The sequence below is a fragment of the Dama dama genome, chromosome 30 (genome assembly GCF_033118175.1).
Source record: "Dama dama isolate Ldn47 chromosome 30, ASM3311817v1, whole genome shotgun sequence".
Classification (NCBI taxonomy): domain Eukaryota; kingdom Metazoa; phylum Chordata; class Mammalia; order Artiodactyla; family Cervidae; genus Dama; species Dama dama.
This window is the reverse complement of record NC_083710.1, coordinates 39,824,340-39,838,091: the sequence shown is the minus strand read 5'-3', so window position 1 is coordinate 39,838,091 and position 13,752 is coordinate 39,824,340. Positions and strand designations below refer to the sequence as shown.

The 13,752-nt window shown below is 39.2% G+C and overlaps 1 protein-coding gene and 1 pseudogene across 1 annotated transcript in view; one reads left to right on the top strand and one right to left on the bottom strand.

The window, feature by feature from the left end:
- The first annotated feature begins 1,103 nt into the window (after positions 1-1,103).
- Positions 1,104-13,752, top strand: part of RNF17 (ring finger protein 17) — a 116,956-nt gene continuing 104,307 nt past the window's right edge. The window contains exons 1-2 of the mRNA XM_061133328.1: positions 1,104-1,230; positions 3,638-3,732. Coding sequence (XP_060989311.1) covers positions 1,104-1,230; positions 3,638-3,732 — 222 coding nt within the window. The remainder of the gene's footprint in view (positions 1,231-3,637; positions 3,733-13,752) is intronic.
- Positions 11,588-11,969, bottom strand: LOC133049465 (small ribosomal subunit protein eS24-like; annotated as a pseudogene).

The following is a 13,752-nucleotide window of genomic DNA, read 5'->3' as shown; positions in this document are numbered from 1 at the left end:
GCTTTGAACAGAATACTTCTATTTCCAAAACAAAACACATAGAGGGGAAAAGAAAATGAAGAATACATGCTGGTTTTACTCTTAGTAGCTGAAGGCACCCTGCTATCTCCACGTGCTTCCTCCACAATACACCGATACTTGCCAAACTGCTACCAGATCACCTCATTTCTTGCTCACACAATTTCCCCAGGACTGGACTGTTCAAAGGATAAGTCCTTACCAAACATTCAAGACTCTCTAAAATTCGATTCCAACTTAATTCTCCAAAAAGCTCATTTAAAGCAGTATTAACTAACCTAGGCAATTGGTCTGTAAGTTAAATACCAAATAGGCAACAGCATCTACTCACCTATAATCCCTTGCTTTTGCAGTTCTTTCTCCCTGGAAAGCCTCATTTCCTCTGTTTACCTCTATAAGGTTCACTCAGGTTTTAAAGTCTAGTGCAAACTTTATATTCTCTACAAAGGCTTTTCACACAACGCATACAATTCTTATTTTCTCTAAGTCTCCTCTGCCATTTAATACAAACTGCTTTAGTGGAAGTTACCCGTTTAGGTAGAGGGTGACATATCACTCAAGCAGGAATCTGTTAGTTTATAAATCCTTCGTATCCCTAAACGTTCTGAACACTTAAATAAATACCAGTAGGGTCAACAATTGTTAGTAATGACGACCACACCTTGGTTTGAAACTGTTAACCAAATCTCCTCACGCACGAGTGGGTAGCTAGACTGGCTTCTCCACTAAAGCCACTATGATCCACTAGGGAAGGGGGACGACATTGCCACCTGCAAGGTCAAAAGCAAAGTAAGTAGTAATGCGTGAAATCCGACTTATATGCAGTGAGAGTGATAAGGCGCTGAGCTTTAGACAAAGGTCAGACCACAAAACGGTTCCTGAAGACCACGCGCAGTCTGCTCTTAGAAGCCAGAGTAAAACAGCAAACAGCCTCCTGCTGGGAGGGTCTGGGGCGGGGGAATGGGTGGGCTGGAGCTTCCTCGCTGCCGATTGGCTCCCTGGAGCCACCGCCTCCGGCGATTGGTCTCTGCCGCAAGGGATACTGGGTCGGCACGCGGCCCGGGCCTGGGATTCGAGGCGCGAAGATGGCGGCTGAGGCGTTGAGGGCTAGGCGTCCCGTGTCCTGCGGGCAGGTGGAGACGCACGGCCGGGCCCGGGGAGCCACCGAGGCCTTGTGCAGCCGGTGTGGAAGAAGGGCGCCCAGAGCTCTGGGTGAGAGGCTGGGGGTCAGTCCGCCTGCCGTCACGGGCGCTGAGGAACAGGCAGAGTAGGGAGTGGCTGCGACGGCGAGGGAGCACGGGGCAGCCCAGGCCTCGAGCGCGCAGCCCGCCTTTGAGGTCCTGACGCCAAGGCCCAGAGAGCGGCTTTCCGCCCTGCTGCGCACTGACTGCCCCACTGATGGGTGCGCAGGTTCAAGAAAGGGGTAATGTGAGAATTTGACCGTCATTCTGTGGTGAAGAAGCAACGAAACTTCTTTTTCTTGCGTAGTTTTGTTGTGGTAACCAAAGGTTCCTTATATTTAAGAACGGATATTAGGGGTGGGGGCGGGGGACTTGCTCTTTTGGCTTAAAGCCTTGTTCAGAAAACAGCCCGTTAGGTTTTGCGCATCTTGTGCTCAGTCTTGGGCCATCCAGGGAGAACGTGTGCCCATGCTCCGCTCACTGAGACTCTCCTCAATTGACAACAGGTTCAGTTTATTTGATCCTAACTTCACAGGCCTTACAGTGCTATATCTCTGCAGGGGTGTGTTGTTAAAACTAAACTCTTGGAGCTGCCAGAGTCGTCTTATCACTCTGTGCAACTGTTATCTTTTATACTTTCAAAGTGAAAGTCCATTTTCTCAGTCGCTCCAGGATGGACTCTGCTTGGGAGACCTGAGCGTAGAGAAAGTTGGTTGTGTTTTCTTGGGGAGAGGCAAGTTCTCTTACCCGAATTTCGATTGCTACTGTTTCATAGAAAATCTCCATTATTTGATGATATAGTATTACAAAATAAAGTTTTAGAACATGACATTTTAAAATCACCTGTTCTTTCATACATTTGTATTATAATGCTGAGAAGTACTCAATTGGAAAGATGGTGCCTATGCATGTGGAATTATCAAAGTGCTTTGTAAGCTGTAATGCAGCCCACGTTATTTCGACTTGTACAGTATCAGAAATCTTTAAAAGGTAAAACAGTTTTGATATCCTTAGTATCTCTGGAATTTAAATTAGAGCTTTAAAATTTACCCTGGTTTTAAACAACCTTTAGATGTTTCATTAGCTTAAAAACGAAAGTTCTTTTTTTTTATCAAAAGAATGCAATTGTTTTAATATAAATCAGCAGTAACACTAATATTATAGTAAATGAAGCCTAATTTTATCTAGTTTCTTTTCCCATTTTTTTCTTGCAAAATCTTTTAAAATGACTTAAAATGAAATAGCTATAACAAATATATTGTGATAAACCAGATTCTACTTAGAGTATTAAAATGTTGGTATTAGATGGTATTTCCCATCATAAATGCTAAATTTGTGAAAAATAACCTTTATGTGGGTCATGTTTGTGTGACAGTAGTGGCATCTGACTTCTGTGTTTGCCAATGTCTTAGATCATTAAGAGAGGATTTTTTTTTTAATTTAAGTGTAACTGATTTACAGTGTTTGTTTCAGGTGTACAGTAAAGTGAATTAGTTATATCAATACATCTACATAATATCCACTCTCTTTTTTTGTTGTTGTTTTGGTTCTTTTCCCGTTATAGACTATTACAGGCGTATTGAGTAGAGTTCCCTGTGCTATATAGCAGGTTCTTGTTATCTATTTTATGTATAGTAGTGTGTATATGTCAGTCCCCTTCTCCCAATTTACCCTTTCCCATCCCCTGGTAACCATAAATTTACTTTCTACATCCATGACTCTACTTCTGTTTTGTAAGTAAGTTCATTTGTACACCCCCCCATTTTTTAGATTGCACATGTAATTGATACCATACAATATTCGTCTTTCTGTGTTTGACTTCACTCGGTATAACAATATCTAAGTCCATCCATGTTGCTGCAAATGGCATTATTTTGTTCAAAGAGAAGGGTCTTGCCAGTTTCTCAAATTGACCTTCACTGTCCCCTTCACAGGATGGGAAGTATAAATTAGCAGAGGGAAGTATGATCAAGTAGAAGGAACATTAGACTTGGAAACAGAACTAGATTGGAATCTGGGTTATACCATTTATCCCAGATCACCAAAATGTTTATCCATTTCTAGGGTGTCAAATATAATATCTACAGCCTATTTAGCTGTGATAATTATAATCATCAAATGGAGTATGTCAGATTTTTATATGATTTTTTTCTTTATATGATTGTAAGAGCTGGCAGATTCAAAGTATTATAGGTACCAAATAACTATCTAAATGAATGCAAGCAATATTAATTATCTCTGCCTGGTTTTTCTTCTGATTTTTCTCCCTCCTGATTTGTATTGTTTCTCTTGAATTTTAATAAGTCATCCATTTCTAACTAAATAGATATATTTTTTTATAGAAGAGAATCCCTTTTAATTTTCCCCTCTGATTATACATAGAATATTCAACATTAACAAACTGAAAAGTTTAATTCACAGAAGAATTTCATCAGTAGGTCACCACCATGAACTTCAATGTGGACATTCTTTTTGTGACCTGTGCTTATTAATGACTGAAGAATACAGCACAATCCCATGCCCTGATTGTGAGGTAAGTTTTATTGTTCATATCAATCACATTACAACCTAATGTTAAAGGTAAAAATGGTAGAGAAATAAAGCATACTTCTAATTAGGAACTAAAAACTTGGGGTTTTGCTGCTGAGTCTTTTAAATAAAGAAACCTAGCAAAAGATAAAGCTTTTCACATACCTTTTTGTAACTATTCACAGTGATCAAAAAGAATGCAAGCTTAAGGTCATACACTTACCAGCCTACATCTGTATTTGTTTAAAAGATTTTTTGATGTGGACCATTTTTAGAGTCTTTATTGAAATGGCCAGAACATTGCCTCTATTTTATGGGTTGTTTTTTTTTTTTGGCCCTGGGGCATGTGGGATCTTAGCGCTTTGACTAGGGCTTGAACCTTCATCCTCTGCATTGAAAAGTGAAGTCTTAACCACTGGACTGCAAGGGAAGTACTAAAATCTCTATCCCCTTTTTCTACACTGATATCATGTAAGCAAATTTAGAATTTCCCTCTGCCCCTCAACCTTTGTGTGTCATTAAATTTACACTTGTAGAGATGTGTTTAAAAAAAAAGCAAACAACATCCTAAAGTTAACTTTAGAAGTGCTAAAAATAATGCAGTTGCACTAAGACCCATGCACTAGTGATAATGAGAATAAATTAAGGATTTCAAATAAAATTTACTGAACTTTGCGTTTACTACAAATATAAGTGTTGCTCAGTTTATATTAGTATGTTCCTAGAAAGTTTTCTTAATCTGTATTTAATTCTTAATGTTCCACTTGAGAGATCAGATTTTGAAGATTTGTATCCATTATTTTCTGTGGCAGTGTGCCAGACAGTTAATATAGAGGCAGAAGACTTGGAATGCAGTCCTAGTTCTTGTGCCCTAATCCCGAGTTTCCTCATTTGTGAGATGGAAATAATACCTGCTTTTCTTATAGAATTGTAAAAGTCAAATCTGAATTATGTGAAAGTTCTCTCCAAATTTTAAAATAAGTGTTGTGGTTGATGCTTGATTATTTAGATATGGATTAACTGGTTTGCAGGTTAACTAGATAAAAATACATAGGTGAGTAATAAGTCATGTCTGACTCTTTGCTACTGTATAGACTGAGGCATGTCAGCCTCCTCTGTCCGTGGAAGTCTCCAGCCAAGAATACTGGAGTGGGTTGCCATTCCCTTCTCCAGGGGATCTTCCCGACCCAGGGACTGATCCTGCATCTGTTATGTCTCCTGCATTGGCAGGCCATTCTTTGCTACTAGTGCTACCAAGAATATTTATAATAATGCATATTGTTTTTGTTGTTCAGTTGCTCAGCTGTGTCTGTCTCTTTGCAACCCCATGGACAGCTGCACACAAGGCTTCCCTGTCCTTTTCCAGGAGCTTGCTCAAACTCGTGTCCATTGAGTTGGTGATGCCATCCAACCATCTCGTCCTTTGTTGTCCCCTTTTCCTCCTGCCTTTGGTCTTTCCCAGCAGTAAGGCAGGATCTTTTCTAATGAGTCAGCTTTTCACATCAGGTAGCCAAAGTATTGGAGCTTCAGCATCAGTCCTTCCAATGAATTTTCAGGATTTCCAATGATTTCCTTTAGGATTGACTGGTTTGATCTTGCAGTCCAAGGGACTCTCAAGAGTCTTCTCCAGCACCACAGTTCAAAAGCATCAGTCCTTTGGCACTCAGGGCTTCCCTGGTGGCTTCAGCTTCCCTGAAGCCTGGCACACCAGGCTTCCCTGGTAAACAATATGTGTGCAGTGCGGGAGACCTGCCTGCAATGGTTCAATCCCTGGGTTGGGAAGATCCCCTGGAGAAGGAAAGGGCTACCCACTCCAGTATTCTGGCCTGGAGAATTCCATGGACTGTTTAGTCCATGTGGTCGCAAAGTGTCAGATAGGACTGAGTGACTTTGACTTTCCGCACTCAACCTTCTTTATGGTCCAAATTTCACATACATATATAATAATATGTATATAAACATACAAATGTGTGATTTGTGCAGGTTTCAATTATAGCAGAAATATGTACATACTGGCAGATACTTGTTTTGGAATTACATACTTTATGAATCATGGCCTTTATTGTGGGAAATTCCTATTCCCTCTCCCTTTTATTTTTGACAGTAGCTAGCTCCATAGTTAAGACAAAGGAGAGCCTAGCTCCTGGTTGAAATGTAATATCCCTGACAGATTGAGTCTTGTGGTGGGTAAAGAGTGAATGAAGGGAAAAGAAAGATGCAGACCACTGTAACTGTCTCTGCCCATGTCCATCCTGTTCTGATATTCAAAAAACAGCAAGTTTATTAGAACAGTAACCTCTTGCCTTTTGTGGCAGATGACTTTGTGTTTAATGGTCTCTTAAAACACTAGCATGTATTATTTTTAGTGTTTTGGGTAACATCTAATCAAGTGTTTATATTGTATTTACAAATACCGGTTTTTTATTTTGAAATTTACATTTATGTGTGCTTTTTTATTGGAGTATAATTGCTTTACAGTGCTGTTACAAATATTGGTTTTTGATTTTAGGATTGTAGCAAATCTATTTTGTATCATTTGACTAGTTCTGCCTCTCACTTTGGGAAACGTGGTCTATCCCATCCTACTTTTCTTTTCTCCTTTCTCCCTGTGCTATATTATAAACCACGTAATTGACAGAGGACTGTATTCAGTCTTCAAATGCACTAAAGCTGGCCGCTATTTAAAGGAATCCTTCAAGAAACCTTCCTGAAATTATTACCATTCTTTTATTAGTTTTTTATATATATATAATTTATTTTTGACTGCACTGGGTCTTCCTTGCAGCTCAACATCTCTCTAGTTAAGGCTCTGGGTTGCAGCCCCATGGACTCTCTAGTTGTGGCCCCATGGACTGTATGTAGGTTGCCAGGCTCCTCTGTCCATGGGATTCTCCCGGCAAGAACACTGGAGTGGGTTGCCATTTCCTTTTCCAGGAGATATTCCTGATCCATGAATCGAACCTGCATCTCCTGCATTGCAGGCAAATTCTTTACCATCTGAGCTGCAAGGGAAGCCCCTAGTTAAGGCATGTGCCCTTAGTTGTTCTGCAGCCTGTGGGAACTTAGTTCCCCAACCAGAGATGGACCTCAAGTCCCCTGCATTGGGAGGCAGATTCTTAACCACTTGACCACCAGGGAAGTCCCTGTTAGTTTTTAAAGTTTACATTTTGCTGGTATCTTGTATTTGGAAAAAGATAAGGAAGAATCAAGCCTAAATTAGTGCAAAGCCTGAATTTATCGACATTTTCCAGATTGAAATTTATTACTTTTAAATAATGTATATGCTCTAAAAAGTAATACCTATATTCACATTAGACTTATATTTATAATTTATCTTTAATGTTGAAGGCCCAGGTAATTCTATTTCATGCTTAAGCCTAAAATGATTCCATTCAGAGTTAATGAGAATGCTTGTGTTCTTATTTCTGAGTTTGAGTGCATATGAATTTATGTATCAGTCTTTATCTTTCATAGTGGCATGGGATTTTTAAATAACATCTCTGTTTTTGATATTCTGTTCCATTCAGTTGTGTACAACTCTTTAAGTCCCCATGGACTGCAGCAGGCCAGGTCTCCCTGTCCCTCACCAACTCCCAGAGTTTACCTAAACTCATCTCCATTGAGTTGGTTATGTCATCCAACCATCTCATCCTCTGTCGTCCCCTTCTCCTTCTACCTTCACTCTTTCCCAGCATCAGGGTCTTTTCCAATGAGTCAGCTCTTCACATCAGGTGGCCAAAATATTGGAGTTTCAGCTTCAACATCAGTCCTTCCAAAGAACACTCAGCACTGATCTCCTTTAGGATGGACTGGTTGGATCTCCTTGCTGTCCAAGGGACTCTCAAGAGTCTTCAACAATACCACCGTTCAAAAGCATCAGTCCTTCGGTGCTCAGTTTTCTTTATAGTCCAACTCTCACATCCATACATGACTACTGGAAAAACTGTAGCCCTAACTAGATGGACCTTTGTTGGCAAAGTAATGTCTCTGCTTTTTAATATGCTGTCTAGGTTGGTCATAGCTTTTCTATCAAGGAGCAAGCATCTTTTAATTTCATGGCTGCAGTGATTTTGGAACTTAAAAAAATAAAGTCTGCCACTGTTTCCCCTGTTTCCCCATCTATTTGCCGTGAAGTGATGGACCAGATGCCATGATCTTAGTTTTCTGAATGCTGAGCTTTAAGCCAACTTTTTTACTCTCTTCTTTCACTTTCATCAAGAGGCTCTTTAGTTTTTCACTTTCTGCCATTAGGGTGGTGTCATCTACATATCTGAGGTTATTGATATTTCTCCCAGCAATCTTGATTCCAGCTTGTGCTTCCTCCAGCCCAGCATTTCTCATGATGTACTCTGCATATAAGTTAAATAAGCAGGGTGACAATATACAGCCTTGATGTACTCCTGTTCCTATTTGGAACCAGTCTCTTGTTCCATGTCCAGTTCTAACTGTTGCTTCCTGACCTGCATACAGATTTCTCAGGAGGCAGGTCAGGTGGTCTGGTATTCCCATCTCTTTCAGAATTTTCCACAATTTATTGTGATCCACACAGTCAAAGGCTTTGGTATTGTCAATAAAGCAGAAATAGATGTTTTTCTGGAACTCTTGCTTTTTTGATGATCCAGGGGATGTTGGCAGTTTGATCTCTGGTTCCTCTGCCCTTTCTGAAACCAGCTTGAACATCTGGAAGTTCACGGTTCACATATTGCTGAAGCCTGGCTTGGGGAATTTTGAGCATTACTTTACTAGCATGTGAGATGAGTGCAGTTGTGTGGTAGTTTGAGCATTCTTTGGCATTGCCTTTCTTTGGGATTGGAATGAAAACTGACCTTTTCCAGTCCTGTGGCCACTGCTGAGTTTTCCAAATTTGCTGGCATGTTGAGTGCAGCACTTTCACAGCATCATCTTTCAGGATTTGAAATAGCTCAACTGGAATTCCATCACCTCCACTAGCTTTGTTCGAAGTTAAGCTTTCTAAAGCCCATTTGACTTCACATTGCAGGATATCTGGCTCTAGGTGAGTGATCACACCACTGTGATTTTCTGGGTCGTGAAGATCTTTTTTGTACAGTTCTTCTGTGTATTCTTGCCACCTCTTCTTAACATCTTCTGCTCCTGTTAGGTCCCTACTGTTTCTGTCCTTTAGTGATCCCATCTTTGCATAAATTGTTCCCTTAGTATCTCTAATTTTCTTGAAGAGATCTCTAGTCTTTCCATTCTGTTGTTTTCCTCTATTTCTTTGCATTGATCACTGAGGAAGGCTTTCTTATCTCTCCTTGCTATTCTTTGGAACTCTGCATTCAAATGGGTGTATCTTTCCTTTTCTCTGTTGCTTTTGGCTTCTCCTCTTTTCACAGCTATTTGTAAGGCCTCCTCAGACAGCCATTTTGTTATTTTGCAATTCCTTGTCTTGGGGATGGTCTTGATCCCTGTCTCCTGTACAATGTCAGGAACCTCCATCCATAGTTCATCAGGCACTCTGTCTATCAGATCTAGTCCCTTAAATCTGTTTCTCACTTCCACTGTATAATCAATTGTTAGGGATTTCATTTAGGTCATACCTGAATGGTCTAGTGGTTTTCCCTACTTTCTTCAATTTAAGTCTGAATTTGGCAATAAGGAGTTCATGATGTAAGCCATAGCCAGCTCTCAGTCTTGTTTTTGCTGACTGTATAGAGCTTCTACATCTTTGGCTGCAAAGAATATAATCAGTCTGATTTCAGTGTTGACCATGTGGTGATGTCCATGTGTAGAATCTTCTCTTGTGTTGTTGGATGAGAGTGTTTTCTATGACCAATGTGTTCTCTTGGTAAAACTCTTATTAGCCTTTGCCGTGCTTCATTCTGTACTCCAAGGCCAAATTTGCCTGTTACTCCAGGTGTTTCTTGACTTCCTACTTTTGCATTCCAGTCCTATTAATGGTTATTACTAACTATTCTATAGTTGTATACAGCAATATGACAGGTTTTGTTTTAGAATATGACCATACTTAGGTTGCATTACAAAAATACTGGCATTTTATTGATCATTTGGACCTAAGTCTAAAAATATATTGGGCCATGAGAAAATGACAAATTAACCAATCATAGGTAATTAGTATATATTAAAATCACATGTAGATTGGAATAACCTACAAATTGAAAATGGAAACTAGAAGAGACTGTAGGTAATTGTTTAATCTTGGATGGAGAAGCCTTGTTATTCATCACTGAAGTCAGAACCCACAGAAGAAAGTGAAAGCCGCTCAGTGGGGTTGGGCTCTTTGCGACCCCATGGACTATACAGTCCATGGAATTCTCCAGGCCAGAATACTGGAGTGGGTAGCCGTTTCCTTCTTCAGGGTATCTTCCCAACCCAGGGATGGAACCGAGGTCTCTCCCGCATTGCAGGCGGATTCTGTATCAGCTGAGTCACCAGGGAAGTCAGAAGCCACAGAGAAAATGCTGGTTAAATTTGACCACATTTTTTTCTGTTACAAGTAGCAAAAAACAAACAAGCAAAAACACCACCATAAATAAACCAAAAAAACACCATAAATAAAACTTAAGCAACAAGCTATTCTGGAGTAGGGGGGATAAAATCTTTATTGTATATATCAGAAGTTAAGACTCTACACAATTTTAACTGAAATATTTTAAATCAGTTGTATTTAATATTTTCTTAAATTTTCTGGGTGAAATGTCCTGTATCAAATCTGTTGGTAGTAACAATAACCTCTTACTATGAAATGCCAGGCTAAAGGGGCATAAATGAGGAGGTGGATAGAAATTAAGATTTTAGCCCTGAATTTTAGGGGGTGCTCTTAAAAATATTTGATGCAATCTGTTTTTTTAAAAGTAACACTTTTCCCTTATTATCTAATAATAGATAACTGTCTTTGGTACATTATACTTAAAAGCTTGCCAGAACATCCTCTTCCCCACCAAAGATATATATTTACACGGGACACTTTAACATTTAGTAGTCTGCTACATTCCTTCCAGCATTAACCTATTGTCATGAATGTCTCCTACATTATTTTTAATGGCTGCATAATAAACCATGGTACATAAATGTTATAATATAATCTCTTTATGATAAACACTAGGTGACTTCAGATTTTTTCATTAGGGTTTTGCACAATTCCTCAAACTCACTCCCACAAAAAAAAAAAATTCCACCAGCAGGTTCTGTTAATTATTAGGTCTAAAAAAATCCATGTTTGTATTTGTCATATTTTTTTTAAGTTTGGCCATTTAATGGGCAAAAAATGGGTATCTGTTTTAAATTGAAATTCCCTGAATACTAGTGAAATTGATCAGTTTTTCATGTTAACTTCTCAGTTCTTTATGGAAAATCTTTAAGAGATCCTTCCAGGTCCTTTCCATATTTTCCTTTTGAATTGTCTTTTCCCTAAATTGTAAGAATACTTCATGTGATAGAGATATTAACACTTTGTTCTGTGTGTTTTAACTCTTTTCTCCCATTTTTTCACATTTAATTTTTTTAGATTTAACCATTCAGAAATGTTTCCTTCTTCATTTGTTTTATCCCCCTCCTTCATGGCTTCTAAGTTTTCTTTGATTAGGCAAAATTTCTTTTTTTTTTTTTTGATTAGGCAAAACTTTCATCTCAGAGTTATACGTTATTTTATTTTTTTAGTGCATTTATCTTTTATTTTTTTAGAAAGGTCCCTATTAGGTCCCTTTCTAATATATTTTATATGATGTAAGGTGGTTATATGACTTTCTTCTTCAGAATGATTAGCTGATCCACACCATTTATTGGATTATCTTTTGTCTTTTTTTTTTTTTAATGTCTTAATTTATTCTCTCTCATGAAAAATCTGCACAGTCACCACAGATACAGTCACTGCAGAATCTTTACTGCTTTTTGCCGGGACCAGCATTGGCCTTTGCAGTCCCCCTGACTTTCTTCATTCTGTTCTTGCATTCCTTTTGCTGTTTTCTTGAGGTCTTTTTCTTCTCATCCAGGCCATGTCTTACAAGCCTGTGTTTGGGCTCATTCTTTGTGTAATCCAAGAATTCATAAACCATGCCAAAACCTTGCCACCACCAAAATAGATTCTGAATCCAAATACAAAAATGACATCTGGTCTTGTACATTTTGGCTAGTTTTTCCTGAATTTCTGTTTTAGTTACTGTTGCCTTCCCAGAGTGAAGAACATAGATTACCATTTATTTCCCCCTGAAGTGGTCAGTTGGTCATGAATTTCCTGATCTGAATAGTTACTGTGTCGTTCATGATGGCAGCTATCTTCAGGCAGCCAGAGAGTTAAAGAGTCTTTTTTGTCTATTTAATTGAAATCCAAAATCACTGCAGATGGTGACTGCAGCCATGAAGTTAAAAGACGCTTACTCCTCGGAAGAAAAGTTACGACAAACCTAGATAGCATATTAAAAAGCAGAGACATTACTTGGCCAATAAAGGTCCGTCTAGTCAGGGCTACAGTTTTTCCAATAGTCATGTATGGGTGTGAGAATTGGACTATAAAGAAAGCTGAGCACCAAAGAATTGATGCTTTTGAACTGTGGTATTGTTGAAGACTCTTGAGAGTCCCTTGGACTGCAAGGAGATCCAGTCAGTCCATCCTAAAGGAGATCAGTCCTGGGTATTCATTGGAAGGACTGATGTTGAAGCTGAAACTTCAATACTATGGCCACCTGATGCAAAGAGCTGACTTATTAGAAAAGACCCTGATGCTGGGAAAGAGTGAAGGCAGGAGAAGAAAGGGACAACAGAGAATGAGATGGTTGGATGGCATCACTGACTCAATGGACATGAGTTTGGGTAAGCCTCAGGAATTGGTGAGGGACAGGGAGGCCTGGCCTGCTGCAATCCATGGGGTCTCAAAGAGTTGGACATGACTGAGCAACTGAACTGAACTGAATTGAAATACCACTTATAGTCTGTATGAGATTCCTGTATAGTGAATCTGTTTCAGGACTTTGTTCTGTTCATTTACATTTGACCCCTGACAACTCAGGTTTGAATTGAGTAGGTTCACTTATATTTGGTTATTTTTCAGTAGCAAATACTACAGTAGGGGGTCTGTGGTTTGTTGAATCTGAGGATGCAGAGGAACCACAGATACAGAGTGCAAGTGTTAGTCGCTTAGTTGTCTCCAACTCTTTTGTGAGTCCATGAACTGTATATAGCCCACCAGGCTCCTCTGTCCTTGGGATTCTCCATGTGAGAATACTGGAGTGGGCAGCTGTGCCCTTATCCAGAGATCTTCCCAACTCAGGGATCAAACTCCGGTCTTCCACATTGCAGGCAGATTCTTTACCACCTGAACCACATTGTGGTCAGAAAAGATGCTTGGAATGATTTCAGTTTTTTTAATTTACCCAGGCTAGGTTTATGGCCCAGAATGTGATCTCTCCTGGAGAAGGTTCCATGTGCACTTGAGAAAAAGGTGAAATTCGTTGTTTTGGGGTGAAATGTCCTATAGATACAATTAGGTCTAACTGGTTCATTGTATCGTTTAAAGTTTGTGTTTCCTTGTTAATTTTCTGTTTAGTTGATCTATCCATAGGTGTGAGTGGGGTATTAAAGTCTCCCATTTTTACTGTATTATTGTTAATTTCCCCTTTCATACTTGTTAGAATTTGCCTTACATATTGCGGTGCTCCTATGTTGGGTGCATATATCTTTATAATTGTAATATCTTCTTCTTGGATTGATCCCTTGATCATTATGTAGTGTCCTTCTTTGTCTCTTTTCACAGCCTTTATTTTAAAGTCTATTTTATCTGATATGAGTATTTCTACTCCTCCTTTCTTTTGGTCTCCATTTGCTTCAAATATCTTTTTCAAGCCCTTCACTTTCAGTCTGTATATGTCCCTTGTTTTGAGGTGGGTCTCTTGTAGATAGCATATATGGCGGTCTTGTTTTTGTATCCATTCAGCCCGTCTTTGTCTTTTGGTTGGGGCATTCAACCTATTTACATTTAAGGTAATTATTGATAAGTATGATCCTGTTGCCATTTACTTTGTTGTTTTGGGTTTGAGTTTATACACCCTTT